Raw genomic sequence first — 15,907 nt, 5'->3', positions numbered from 1 at the left:
CATAATTCCAGATTGCTCTCCAGAATGGCTGGATTCTTTCGCAACTCCACCAGCAATGTATTAGTGTCCCAGTTTCCCCACATCCCCTCCAACATTCATCATTATTTGTTCCTGTCATCTTAGCCAATCTGACAGGTGTGTAGTGGTATCTCAGAGTGGTCTTAATTTGCATTTCTCTGATCAGTAGTGAAAATCATCATATCTTAATATATGCAATATATTAATGCAATACATATCTTCCTAAATTTTATTTTTATATTTTATCCTATTTTAAGTGACATGGAACATTTTGCCATTTTAGGGAATCAATAAGGAATAATTTTGTAATCAAAATAATTGCTCCTTAATTTTATTCTTTTTTGGAGGAGGGTAAATCCAGATAATCATGTGTCAGGTTTGTTTAAAATAGGATATATATATATATATATATTTTTTTTTATGTGTTTTAGTTCTTCCTGACTCATTAGTTGCTTTAAATTGTTCCAGAGTTTCTTCAGTGGTTGCAATATATTTTTAAAAGTAGCTACTGAAAACTAAATTTGAAAAAGCATATTCTCATTCAAGGTTTATTTTAGCTAAATATCTTAAGGATCTCCAATTTCTTTCTTATCTGTACTTAGACTCTGCTTCAAAGAAGATCACAACTTCTTTATGCTTTAATAAAATGATTTTAATAAATTACTTTGGTTACAACATTTCATCATCTGATGAGCAACCCTGTGGCAATAATTCTCTCTCAACTTAACCCTGGTTCTTAGGAAATAACTACATTTAATTATCAGCTTCGTGATTGAAGCTTTTCTAGCACATAAGACCTCTCAGAACTTATGCTTTCTTGTCATAACCCTCAAGAATTTTAGTGTCCTCTCCATAGCCTGAATTGTCTATAAAATGACAAACTTACTAAGCCTTTTAAAAAATATTATCACAGTCAGTTTTGTGAATTTTAAATTTGAGATGAAGATGAGAACAAAACTTTTTTTAGTTTAATTTTTTTTCAAGTTAGATATTGACAGTATGAGTGTGCTTTTCTCTTCTTACACTAAATTAACAATTATATGTCTTTTTTAGCCGTTTAAAAAATTTTTTAATGATGGTAGTATCTTAATAAGAATACATTATCCTTATCCTTATATTCAAGTGTTTTATAATGATTTGTAGTTTGCCTTCTGTAAGAGAGAAAACTAAATAAAGTAAGTGTCCTTTCATCATGCATAGAATTCATTAGTAATCTGAAGCATTTCTTAACCTGATTCAACAATTTCACAGTCTTATTATCCTTTGATGCAACGGTGTAATTTTTTTTTTATTTGCAGCTTCCAAAGGCCTTTATTAGTCCTTGTTGACAGGAACATAGATTTGGCTACTCCATTACACCATACTTGGACATACCAAGCCTTGGTGCATGATGTTCTGGTAAGAGACTAAATATTATATTACTTAATACTGAAATGTAGTTGTATTAATGGTCCTTTAATTACCATCACATAGAATGTATATGTTAATTCTTAAACATATAGACAAATATCCCAATGCTGAAGTTTTAAGATTACTTCCAATATTCATAGTAATTTCTAATAAATTTGAATAAATTAAGTCCTGTTTGGATTATAGAATATTTTCAGATAAATAAAATTCCATTAAAATATAAACAGTGACTAGAACTAATTATTAAGGATTTTTAAAGTAGGGGTCCACCAAACTTCTCTACAGTGTTTTTATTACATTAATTATGCTCCCTAAAAATCTTTATATAATTACACTAAATGTGTTCTGGTTAAAATAACTTTTTAGCTCTTGCTAACCTAATCATTTATACAATCAAAATTTTGTGGGCAACTCTGCTTAAGATAAGGAATTTATAATTCTGATATTCTCTTTTATGTATGTGTGGTTATTTTGGTGGATCTCTAAATTATTGTCTTTTAGAAATGTGTCTCTTAGTTTCAAGTTGTAATTTTAATAATCAGATTTATCAGTTGTAACATCAACACACTTTTAAAAATCCAAAGTAAAACTTGCTTCTAATGATTTTAGCTGGCAGAATAAATACTCATAGGTAAAGTACTCTTTAAAACTTCACAGAGCCATTGTGCTTTAGAAATTTCGGAGAAATGTTAGATGTTTCAAAAGAAAGTTTTATTACAAACGTAAGACATTAATAGTAGTTCTGAAAAGCGGCAAGGCAAATGGAGAGTATTAAATCACTGTCCTTCAGTATATCATCTATGAATTCCTCCTTGTGAACATTTGCTCTATAATTGCAAATCACAACCCATCTAAGCATCATCATGCTGTTTGATTGTTGTGTTTGTCTTTCCATTAATTTTTCACAAATGAAACTCCTCAGTGATTTGGAAACCTTCTTCCATTTCTTAAGTTTTATGGATTGTTAGGTTCTTACTAAGTGCTAAGTCGGTACTTGACAATTCTCTAGTTTTGGCCATGACTGGGAGTTTTACTTGTGAATTTCTGGGGAAGAGCTTGCATGCTTAGGAGGAGTAAGTTCATTGGTTGAAGTAATTTTTCCCAGAAGCCCTTGCATTATCCCATGTCTATTCTCTGGGAGGATAAAAGAGGGAAGTCACTACTCTGGACCAGAGTTAACAGCAACTGTCTGGAGACAACTGCTCTCTACTGGAAGAATAATCTGTCCGAGAGATTTGAGTTGACACAGTAGATTTCCTCCCAGAGAGCGATTGGCAGCTTCTGGAGACAACAGCACGTTACATATTGGCGTCCACAACGTGGGGCAAGGACTTTTGCTTATCCTGACAAGGACTTATTCTGAGCCCTTCAGAGGACCTAGACCGGACCATCGCAATTTGGCGCCTGAACAGGGACAGACACGATCCTGATTCCAGTGGGAAAGCCTCCGATCCAGATCTCAGTCTCTCTGACCCAGAACTGTGAGTAACAAGGAAACTTTGTTAAAGATTAAGTGAGCGTTCTAATAGACAAATAAGGAACTTAACTTGTTAAGGGCTAAACTAGCAATCTCTTATAGTGAAATGGGGCAAACACCTTCTGTTCAAGGAAAATGTTTAGAGAGCATCATCAAGGTTATGAAAAGCCAAGGATTGATTATAATTTTGGAGGATATTACTGAACTTTTAAAAACTGTGAAGGTCATATGTCCTTGTTTTTCTCTGGAAAAAGAATTGGATCCAGATGAATGGGAATTAGTAGGAAAGCAATTAGGTGAACACTACAATTGCCCTTTTGACATTTGGCCCTTTGGTTCCAGACCAAACTCAATTTCCAAAGATACACTTCATACCTACAATTTAATCCAAGTGGCTTTAAAAAATGTTATTCTAAAGGAAGAGAAGAAGGAGCAAAATGGGGAAGTGTCAACTAAACTAGGTGAAAAGGATGAATCAGATAACAATGAAGTTAAGTACAATTCTGAGCAACAGGAGCATTTCCCATCTCCTCCCTCAATTAACCCTTCAGGGGTGAAGCAAGAAGGAGGAGGGGAAGAGGCAGAAACACAAACAGAATTGCCTGTGAAGCAGCCTAAGCCTATGACAGGATTAGAAAAAGCATTGGTTAAAGCTAAGAGAGAAGGACAGGATATAAGTGATTTTATACATGAATATCCTGTGATTGAAGATATTGACTCTGTAGGTCATAAAAGGAGAAGATATGCACCTTTAGATTTGAATAAAATTAAAGATTTGAAAAAAGGTTGTACCCTTCATGGAGCTACATCAGCTTATGCTAAAATGTTACTAGATGGTTTGTCTTATGAAGTCCTAACCCCAGATGATTGGAAATCCCATAGCAAGGACATGCCTAGAACCTGGAGAAAATTTGTTATGGCTTGCGGAGTTTCATGAATTATGTAAAATCCAAGTCAGATGCAATTTGGAAATAGGAGTTAACACACAATTCACTTTTGAGCACTTAGCTGGTGAAGGTCAGTATGGAGAGAATTCAGAACAGATTAATTATACCATGACAATATATGAGCAAATTGCTAAGGCTGCAATAAAAGCTTGGGGTGTCCTCCCTGGACAGAAAGATCGGGGAGAGGTTTTCACTAAAATAGAGCAAGGTCCCAATGAATCTTTTGCAGATTTTGTGGGACGTTTGCAAACTGCTGTCAAAAGAACTATTGAAGAAAATGCAGCTACAGAAATAATGACCAGACATCTGGCTAAGGAAAATGCCAATAATATTTGCAAAAGAATTATATGGGGATTAGACAAAGATGCTCCTTTAGAGGAGATCATAAGACGCAGAGCTACAGTGGGAACAAATGCTTTTTACACCCAGACTATGATGAACATGGAAAGACAGGGTCCCTCCTGGCAAGGGACTTCCAGAGAAACTCAGCGATGTTTTCAATGTGGAAAAATTGGACATCTAAGAGCTCAGTGTAGGTATGGAGATACAGTGAGAAGACCTAAAACTCCATGTCCAAAATGCAACAGAGGACTTCATTGGGCATCAGAGTGTAGAATAATTCAGGGAAATGGGATGAGGGGCCCAGGTCCAGGGCCCCAGGCAAAAAAGACTTGGGGCATGAAAGCAGCTGATGTTACACCCAAAGAACCTTTAGAAGGTCAGTATTCTGATTTGATCAACCAGCAGAAAAGCAATCACATGGCAGAAAGGGATTACCTGATAAGTCAGCCAAAAGGCAATCAGATTGCAAAAATGGATTACACTTGGAGAATACAGGCCTTTTAAACCAACAGGGCTGTGTCCAGTGCAAACAACTCCAATGTAATTGCCAGATGATGAGAAGAGATTTAGAAAGTGGTAAATAGAAAGATATTAGATAGGTTAACTGCCTGGGAGAGAGGGTTTGCTTGTATTTTAACAAACAGAAGGAAAAAGATGAAGAAGGAAACAGATAGGTGGCAACAAGTGCCTGGAGAGAGACAGAAAAAGAGAAAGACCTCAAAACAAAGAAGAAAATCTAAGAAACATCTGACACTGAAAGAGCATGGCTAATAAGAAGACTGTTAAAGAACTTTAAAAACCAGCAGGAATCATTGGATTTCCTAACACAAGATGAGACTAATGGACAATGGACTTATGGACATTTATAAATTCTCAATTTATGATTATTTGATCATGTTATTTGTTACATACTTCTAGTATGTACAATGTTACTATGTTACTAAGTTACTATGTGTTTATGTAATCTATGTAATTATGTGTAATGCCTCCCATATTGATGGATTTATGTTTCAAGGTCATGACCACCCTATGTTCTAAATCAAAAAAAAAGAAAGGGGGAGATATTAGGTTCTTACTAAGTGCTAAGTCGGTACTTGACAATTCTCTAGTTCCGGCCATGAGTTCCAGGAATTTTACTTGTGAATTTCTGGGGAAGAGCTTGCATACTTAGGAGGAGCAAGTTCGTTGGTTGAAGTAATTTTTCCCAGAAGCCCTTGCATTATCCCATGCCCATTCTCTGGGAGGATAAAAGAGGGAAGTCACTACTCTGGACCAGAGTTCACGGCAACTATCTAGAGACAACGGCACTCTACTGGAAGAAGAATCTGTCTGAGAGATTTGAGTTGACACAGCAGATCTCCTCCCAGAGAGCGATTGGCAGCTTCTGGAGACAACAGCACATTATAATGGATGTCAAAGATAAAAGCTGTTATCTCATCTACCTCCCTATTAAAAATTATTATTCTATTCTTTTTAAAAATATTACTGCCATTTCTTAGCTAAATTTCTCAATCTCTCAATTAGAGGTCTCTCTCATAGCAAACACATTTCAGAGAAAACAAGCTGTTGCATTATTCATATATGAAAATATTTGCCTCATTCTACACCCTTCCTTTGCTAGTAAATGGGATGCTTCATAGATGAGTCTTCTCAACACTCAAGTGGTCCCTGTATTGACTGTATTGATCAGAGTGTTGTTTCCTTTATGTTCCCATGGTCATCATGTAGATGTTTTTGGTTCTACTTATTTCACTCTTCATCAGGTTTCCCTGAATTCTTCCATATAGCATAGCCATATTCCATTAAATTCATATACCACAATTTATTCAGCCATTATATAATTAAAGAGCACTTTCTCATTCTGGGCTATATTTAATATAAATAGGACCTATTCTCCTGTCTTTCATTGTTCTATGGACCACTTAGAATTTTGATTCTTCTGAGATCATGAAGTTCTATGATCCATAACCCCACAGTAACCCAGGAGAGTATTGTGTTTTAAAAAAAAAAAAAAAAAGTGAGCTCAAGTGGTAAGGAGCAGTTTCAGGTCTTTGTAATTTCTGAAACATAATTTAGACTATTTGTATGTTGAATATTTTCTTCCATAAGGATGTTGGAAGGCTTTAAACATGGATAATGCCAAAAATTTTAGTGCAATTTTTGTTTTATCTTGCTGAAGTGAGTGCTTCCTAAAACAGCCCATATTATAACCATCCATATCCTTTCATAAATTTTGACACCAGGTCTATTATTGATTATATTTTCTATTTCCTTTCCAAATGTATTCCTCCAACTCTTCTTTTTAGTGTATCTCTTATAACAGAAAATTTAAAAAGATGTACAGTGAAAGGAATTTAATTCAGCAAAATGAACCAATAATTACTCAGTCAAATTTGATGATATATATGTAATATGTTCCATACCCATAGTTTTCTAACTTCAAAAAAGCAGGAGGTGCACATTTTCATTTTCATGTTATTATAAAGAAAACAATGTTAAGTTTCTTTGTTGTTATTCTCCATATACATTATTGTAACAAAGTATACTGTTTTTCTGGTTCTGTTTACTTCATTTTCCATCAGTTCGCCTAAGACCGCTCATGTTTCCCTCTAATCTTCATAGTCATTGTTTCTTATGGTATATAGTAAGAATTATATTCATGTAATACAATTTGTTTATTTTTAATAGGATTTTATTTTTTTAAATACATGCAAAGATAGTTTTCAACATTTACCTTTGCAAAACTTTGTTCCAAATTTTCCCTCCTTTCTTTCCTAGATAGCAAGCCATTTGATATAAGTTAAATCTGTGCAATTTTTCTAAGCAAATTTTCATAATTCATTATGTTCCTCAGGAAAAATCAGATCAAAAGGGGAAAAACCACGAGAAAGAAAAAAAAAAATCAAGCAAACATACAACAACAACAACAAAAAAAAAAACAACTGAAAATACTATGCTTTCATCCACATTTGGGTTCTCATAGTTCCCTCTCTGAATGCATATGGCACTTTCTATCATAAATGGGTTGGAATTATCTTGAATCAACATACTAATGCAAAGAAACAAGTCCATCACAAATAATCATCACATAATCTTGTTACTATGTATAAAGTTGTCTTGATTCTGCTCTCTTCACTCAGCATCAGTTCATAAAAGTCTTTCCAGACATTTCTGAAATCATTCTGCTAATCGCTTTTTATAGGACAATTGTAATTTATGACATTCATTTATCATAACTTATTCAGCTATTCCTCAACTGATGAACATCCACTCAGTTTTCTTTCCTTGCCACTACAAAAAGGGCTGCTACAAATATTTTTGCACATGTGGGTCCTTTTCCCTTTTTGATGATCACTTTGGGATATAAGTCAAGTAGAGACACTGCTGGATCAAAGGGTATGCATAGTCTTATAACCCTTTGGGCGTTGTTTCAAGTTGCTCTTCAGAATGTTGGTTTAGTTTGCACCAATAATAATGTATTAGTGTTCCAGTTTTTCCACATCCCTCCAACATTCATTATTATCTTTTCCTTTCTTCTTAGCTAATCTGAGAGGTGTGAATTGGTGCCTTATAGTTGTCTTAATTTGCAATTTTCTAAATAATAATTTAGAGCATTTTTTTCATATGATTAAAACTGGCTTTAATTTCTTCATTTGAAAATGGTTCATATCCTTTGACTATACAATCTTTAACATTTTTGACTACTACAAAAAGCGCTACTATTCATATTTTGATATATATGGATTTTTTTTTAATATAGTTGATCCCTTTGGGTATAAATATCTAGCAGGATAATCTAGGTCAAAGACAATGAATATATTAGTCATTTTCTTAACATAATTCCAAATTGCTTCGAACCAACTCAGAGCTATTATGCTCATGTATCTTTTCATTTCAGCAGTACTATTTTCATATTTTTCTTTCATATTTATCATTTTTCTGAAAGAAAGGGGAAACCTCAGAGTTATTTTGATTACATTTTCTTACTAATAATTTTGAGAAAATTTTTAAATTGTCTGTTATTCTGCCTTGAGGCCTTATTGCTAAGTAAATAATTAACTGATGTTTAGAAAAGAAATATATGAGGTTGTTTCTGATTACATAACCCTTTTGGAATAAGTTGATTATAATGTCTGGTACATGCAATAATTGTTATTGCTTTAAAAAAAAGAGAGAGAGAACTTAGTAAATAGAGAAACATAAATTATAAACTTTAATTTTTTTCAGTCTATGAAATTTTATCTGCCTTTTTCTTTGGCATTTTCTATGAATTCTTTAATACTTCTTTGAATCTCTGACTGTCCCCATTCCACAGTACAGCTGATAGTCCTTTTTTTCCTGTGAAACTCTTGCTTTTGTTCTCTTAAAAACTCATTATAGAAGTACTACCCAGTATGTTGTAGATTTTCCATGTCTTTTAATATTTTGTGGGTACCAGTGCAGCATTCAGGCTGTTCATCTGTTATTCCTGTACCTACTCTTTTTCATATCATATATTTCTTCTGTGATATCTTTTATACTACTATTTATAAGCAAATAATCAGTGATAAATTGCTTTAACTTACTTAAATTCACCTTTCATTTTTTAATTCCCTCTCTTTAGTTTTCTTTGAGTTTAAATTCTTTGAGGATTTTGAAATCTGTAATTTTCAGCCATATTATGTCACCAGGATAATATTGGTGTTAAGAGGCTTTTCTTGTGTCCATGAAAAATTAGAAATTATTAGAAATTCTACATAATGTCCAGAACCACTTTATTCCTCTTATTAAATTCTGGGCTAAGTTGATTATCTTTGTTACATAATCTGTACTGATGGACTTCAATCTGCATCCATTCAGCTATATATTGTTGTCTGGACAGTCAACTTAATATATTTAATTTTTCCTGCGTGGATCATTAGGTCATTCTCTTTTGAATGGTTTCAGAATTCATTGGTGAATCCTTCTAGTGTTGGGGAGATTTGAAGTTCAGTTATTGCAGTATTATCTGCAAACAAAAACATCTAGAAACCTTTAGCATCTCTAGAGAATCACTCTTTGACTTTGTGCAAGCCATTGCCCATTATAATTGCAAATACCTTATTGATTATATAACTGCTTTATTTAACTAAGACTGATAGTTTAAAAAATATCAAAATTATCTTGTTTGAATATCAAGAAATCTTGTATTATATGCATATATGTTTGAGAAACATCTTGTTGGAGATAAAAATATCCCTTTGAATCCTCATTTTGCTCTTCTAGTTCAAATGTGTATGATCAATAATAAGCTCAGAAGAATATTATATGTTCTATACCTTCAATCATTTTTGTAACTGAAAATGTCATTTCTTAAAAAATTACGTGAGGGTTCCTTTCTGATTTTCATCAATATTGCCCTTGATAGGTATTTATCTTATTCTCATACATATTTTATTTTATTTTTTTAAAGCTATTTATTTTCAAAACACTTGCAAAGATAATTTTCGACATTTACCCCTGCAAAACTTTGTGTTCCAAATTTTTTTCTCCCTTCCTTCCCCCTCCCCTCTTCCTAAATGGCAAGCAATCCAATATATGTTAAACATGTGCAGTTCTTCTATACCTATTTCCACAATTATCTCATATACATTTTAAAGAAATGTGAATTAAGGAAGAGATATCAATAGTTGTTCATGTCTTTTTGATTGATTATAAGAACACCATAATTTTACTTCATTCAATATCCCTTTTTCAGGTATCTAAAAATTGGTTTTTGATGCTTTCAAAATTGTCATCTCCTACAAAGATTTTTCTGGTATGAACTTAGTCCGATGTTAGAGTTTATGTATGACAATTAATGAAAATGTATCACTTTTTTGTGGTTTTTTAAGCCTCATTGTTCTTCAGTATTATCCTTTATGACCTTTCTTTCCCTAAAAATATAAGCTGTAGAGTTTAAAAAAATACACACACAATTTAAAACTCAGCAGAGCTATAACTTGCTTATTTGTACTTTCTTAACTTTTTTGTTAATTAAATTTTTTTTTAAACTATCCAACATGTTTCCTTATAACAGATAAAGTCAGACAAAACAAATCAACATATTGGCCATGTCTGGAAAAAATAACTTAAAAGTTGATCATGATCAGTATTCAGAAGTTATGAATGGTCACTGCCCTGATCAGAGTTCTCAATTATATGAGTGGTTTTCCTTTAGGTTCTCATAACCATCTTGTAAATTGTTCTCGTTTTGTTTGTTTTACTCTCCATGTTCATACAAATCTTCCTAAGTTTTTCACTCATTACTTAGAGCACAATCTCATTACATTTGCATACCACAATTTATCCTGATAGTCTCTTATTAATAAATACCTATTTTGTTTCAGTTCTTTGCTACAACAGAAAATGTTGCTATACATATTTTTGTAAATATGGATCCTTTTTTTTTTTTTTGTCTTTGACAGACTCTTTGTATTATATAGTTAAGTAATGGTGTTAGTGGTCAGAATTTATGTATAACTTAGTAATATTTTGGATATCATTTCAAATTGCTTTCCTAAATGATTGTGCCATTTCACAGTTCCATCTATAGTTTGTGATGAACCTGTTTTTCCATCATCCTTCTAATTAATGATTTTTCCCCCTCTTTTTAACTTTTTGCAAATAATATTTTAAATTAGTGTTGCCTTTGGTAACCATATCTTTCCTTGTGACATGAGTAAATGGTTACTGAGGCACTTTGAGTTGCACTTGGCCTCCTTGTGGTTGAAACTATTTTTACATTGATGATTTAAATCAGGAATTGTGCTTGAACTGGAAGTGGAGTTGAACTAAAGATTTCTGCATTTCTGCAGAAAACTTACTATTTTCCATTTATTTCTGTATCAATTAATGAATTAGCAGTATGAATTTTTCAAGGAATATACCTATGTTCAAATATAAAAAAATCATTCAAAATCCAAATTGTTTTTGGAGAATTCACCTTATTGGATGATTTACACCTCTTTGCTTCAGTTAGCAAAACTAATCAAAAGTCACATAGGACTATAGAGATAACCATAAGTATTTAGATATGTGAGGGATTGATGTAACAAATGGGTGTTTAGGATATTTGGAGTTATTACAATTGTTCAGAATAGAATAACTCTGATAAAGCTTTGTGTAAGAGAAATCTTGATTAGAATTATTAGGACAGCTTTGTGAAGATGCAGACAAAGCATATTATTAGGATATGAAAGCTGACTCAAGCAAGAAAAAAAAGAAGCTAATTACTGATGATTAGAGGTCCTAGAACTAGGCATAATAAAATATAAAGAAATTTTAAAAAGAATAGTATTGTTATCCTCCAGGCAGGTGTTCTGTGAGTGGGGGGTAACAATCACTCCAGAAAGACTACTAGTCCATATAATGTAATGTTCCAGTTAACTTTCTGGAGGTCTTTGGACCAGCCTTTGCTTTAGCTGAGTAATCACCATGAGAATAGCCAGGTGATAAAGTCCAAATTCTTTATTATCTCCTTCACAGTCTGTCTCCTTGCCTAGGGCTAGGTTAGCTTTCTGGAGGGCCTTCAGATGGGACTTGATTTCAGTGGAGAAATGAAGGAGGACAGGCCAGCCACCATGGTGTTGGGAGATGGAGTGTATGTCTCTCTTTGGCTCCAAGACCTTGAGTTCCAACCTCCAGTCCTTTGTTTTCTCTGATTCTGTCTCAGTCCTCTTTTAGGTCTGACTCTGACTTCTTAAATACTCTATTGCAATTAAATCCATTCATCATACTGAATATAAGTCAATCATTATATTACTAGGGAACCATTATTTGTTGTAAGGTTAAATCAGTCATGCTGAACTAGAGAACTATTAATCATCATGCTAAACTAGATAACCATTGTCTTTTCAATTCCACTGAGTTAACATTTTGTAAGAATCCTTATTTCAAGTACAGAGTTCTGTCCCATTATAATATAATACCTACAGAGAATTTATGGGTTAGATTCTGGAATGTTAGCTCAGGTGCTTTTGTTGTTTTAAAGAATAAGATAAATAGCCTTTCAAGTTAGAATTGTAACTAGAGGAATAAAGACAAAAGTTTATATCTAAAAAATCCACATAGAAAAATATGGTGCCAAAGGAAAAGTATCTGAAAGTATAGTGGGGTGCTGACAGTGATTGGGAAAGAAGTTAAGTGGATTGAAGGGAAAAAATAGAATGAACATTCCGTCCTTTCCTAGGAATATTTACTTTAACACCCCTTGGAGCTGGTTGGCTGTCTTCAAACTTTGCATAAGTGTCTTTTTGTAATCTTTTTGCCCTAATAATTTTGCTGAGTTGTTAATAAATCTCTGCATTTTTCAAGTATATGTTGAATTGAAATTGCTTTCATATACAAATTCAGTTGCACTTCATGACAACTTTCTAAAGTAGATTGATAAAGGATTAACTACCTATCATTTGTTATATACTTATTAAATGTCTATTGTTTGCAAGACAGTATGCAGTATATCTTGGGGCATTCTCAAATGGATTCCTGATCTGATTGATTCAAGAGTTTTCTCTATTGAAGGAAGACAATATATGAATGGCTAGAGGTACATTGCTGTATCTAATTTTATGATTTACTGTTATTTCTATAGGGCCTAGTTTATAGCTGTTTATGGCATTTGCTTAAATTGAATTGCATTGAAGAATTTTTTTTTTTTTAAATCTGCAGTCTTTTGACATACCAAACTGTCTCTCACAGTGTATCTTGGAGAAGGTGGTCAACAGTTTAAAACATCAGGGAATTTAAAAAGAAGAAAATAATTGATTGTCAAAGAGGAATTATTGATTCCCTGAACAATATTAGTAGAGTGATAAGAACAGAAATTAGGACATTGAAATGAAAGTATAGTTAAGGAATTATACCATGACAAAAAAGAAAGAAAAAAAAATATTAACTGAGCTTCCCAGGATTCCATATTTTTTAAAAAACATTTTATTGCTATCTTGTTTTTATATGCCATTTCCAAATACACTTTTCCATTCCATTGAGCTATTTCTTGTTGCAAAATAGTTAAATGAAACCAACCAATCTATTTATTTCTTTTGATGATCTATACAAATACAAACATCGAGACATCACCTTCTATCAAAGAACACGTCGTGTAGGGGAATTGTGGCCAGGGAAATTTTGGTTTAGAAAGTCAGAGAGATCCTGGATTAATATATACTATATAGTATTGATATTTCTTGGATCACTGTTTCACAGTAGGAAACAGAAAGCAAAATGGGGAGGAATATGTGCATAGAATTGGTTTTATATATAAACAGGGAAAAAAACTAAAAAAAATAAATAAGGGGAAAAATGTGAAGAATTCAAGTAAATAGGGGAAAACTTATATGAACTGATAAGGATTAAAACAGAATTAGATGCACATTTTGAACTACTACATTCCATACCCCAGATTCCTGGAGAAGTTGATCTACTCCTCTTTGGAAGATACTGTAAAATATATGCATGCACATATGGTACATTTTGAAGATTTTTTTCCCCCCACTGGGCTTGAGATACTTTAGTGTTTTCAGATACTTTTTAGCTATATGACCCAGTAGAAGTCAACCAATTTCCTTATGTTTATAAGGTGAAGGGTCAGACTCAGTTAACATCTCTTCCAAGTATAGTCCTCAGTGAAGGAATGAATTCAGATTTATTGATTATAGACTGATTATCCTGTTATGCTGAGGAGCAGTCCATTTGACTGTTTTTTTGAGTGGAAACTGGCCCACTTGTCTACAAGGCATTTGGCCATGCTCCACTTTCACATTCCAAGTTTCTTATTTTGAGTTTCAAATTCTGCCCCTCCCTTCTCCCCTTCATTGAGAAGACAAGCAATTTGACATACATTATACGTGTATGTTCATACAAAGTACATTTCCTTTTAGGTCATCCTATTAAAACATAGATAAAACTAAAGAAAGTAAAGAAAATGATCTACTGGACAGAAATAACTATACCCAGAGAAGGAACACTGGGAAGCGAATGTAAATTGTTAGCACTACTGTCTATCTACCCAGGTTACTTATACCTTCGAAAGCTAATAATTATTGTGCAACAAGAAAATGGTATTTACACACATATATTGTATCTAGGTTATATTGTAACACATGTAAAATGTATGGGATTACCTGCCATCGGGGGGAGGGAGTGGAGGGAGGGGATAATTTGGAAAAATGAATAAAAAAAAAAAAAAGAAAAAGAAAATGATCTACATTCAGGCTCCACCAGTTCTTTCTCTGGAGATAGATAGGACCTTTCATCATAAGTCCTACAGAATTGTCTTAAATCATTGTATTGCTGAAAATAGCTAAATTATTCATAGTGGATCATCATATAGTATTGCTGTTGCTATGTACAGAGTTCTTTTGGTTCTGCTCACTTCACTTTGTATCAGTTTGTGTAAGTCTTTCAATGCTTTTTTGAGAGCATTCTACTCATTATTTCTTACAGTACGATAGTATTCCATCACAATCATATACACCATATTGTTCAGCCATTTCCCAATTGATGGACATCTCTTCAATTTCCAATTCTTTGCCACCAATAAAAAAGTTGCTATAAGTATCTTTTGCTTTTTGTTTTTAATCTCTTTGAGGTACAGACATAATAGTGGTATTGCTTGGTCAAAAGGTATGCATGGTTTTAGAGCCCTTTGGGCATACTTCTAAATGCTCTACAGGATTGTTAAATCAATATATCATTTCAGCAGTTGTACATTAATGTTTTAATTTTCCTCCACCCCCTCCAACATTTTCCTTTTCTGTCATATTAGCCAATCTGAAAAATGTGAAATAATTCATAGTTTTAATTTTGGTTTCTTTCATCAATAGTGATTTGGAGCATTTTTTTCATATAACTAAATGGCTTTGGTTATTTTTTTCTGAAAATTGCCTGTTAGGGCATTTTGACCATTTTTTATTTGAGGAATCACTCTTGTTTTATAAATTTGACTTAATTTTCTGTGTTTGAGAAGTAAGGTGTTTATTAGAGAAGTTTACTATAAAAAAGAAAAATTTCCCCAGTTGTGATTACAGATTCTCTTTCTCCTTTTTCCCTGTCCATTCTCAAAAGTGTTTTGCTTTTGAATTTTTCCTCTCCCAAACTGTCCTTCTCTCCTTCTCCCCTTTTATTCTCTCCACATTGATAAGATAGATTTCTTACTGTATGAGGATGTATTCTGATGGAAGTGGATATCTTAAACAAAGAGAAGATCTAATTCAGATCCAATTGATCAATGATGGACAGAATCAGCTACACCCAGAAAAGGAACACTGGGAAATGAGTGTAAACTGTTTGCATTTTTGTTTTTCTTCCCAGGTTATTTTTATCTTCTGAATCCAATTCTTCCTGTGCAATAAAAAAATTCGGTTCTGCACACATATATTGTATCTAGGATATATAACATATTTAACATGTATGGGAATGCCTGTCATCTAGGGGAAGGGGTGGAGGAAAGGAGGGGAAAATTCGGAACAGAAGGGAGTGCAAGGGATAATGTAAAAAATTACCCATGGATATGTACTGTCAAAAAAAAAGTTATAATTATAAAATTAATTTTAAAAAAAGATGTAAGAAAAAAAAGCAATGTTAGCTGGCTGTGTTCAGGTAGATGAAAAATATATATTTATTAAATTATATTTATATAATCTATAACATATATTTATTATATTATATTTATTGTTAAATAGATATATTTAAATAAATAAATATATATATATAC

General features: G+C 32.9%; 1 protein-coding gene across 4 annotated transcripts in view; it reads left to right on the top strand.

The window, feature by feature from the left end:
- SCFD1 (sec1 family domain containing 1) overlaps positions 1-15,907 on the top strand; it is a 117,582-nt gene that overhangs the window by 29,035 nt on the left and 72,640 nt on the right. For all 4 annotated transcript variants that reach the window (XM_074289583.1, XM_074289585.1, XM_074289586.1 and 1 more), the window contains one exon: positions 1,317-1,416. In XM_074289583.1, coding sequence (XP_074145684.1) covers positions 1,317-1,416 — 100 coding nt within the window. The remainder of the gene's footprint in view (positions 1-1,316; positions 1,417-15,907) is intronic.

Source organism: Sminthopsis crassicaudata, chromosome 2, assembly GCF_048593235.1.
Source record: "Sminthopsis crassicaudata isolate SCR6 chromosome 2, ASM4859323v1, whole genome shotgun sequence".
Taxonomy (NCBI): Eukaryota; Metazoa; Chordata; class Mammalia; order Dasyuromorphia; family Dasyuridae; genus Sminthopsis; species Sminthopsis crassicaudata.
The sequence above is the reverse complement of the archived record's forward strand: the minus strand, read 5'-3'. Positions and strand labels throughout refer to the sequence as shown.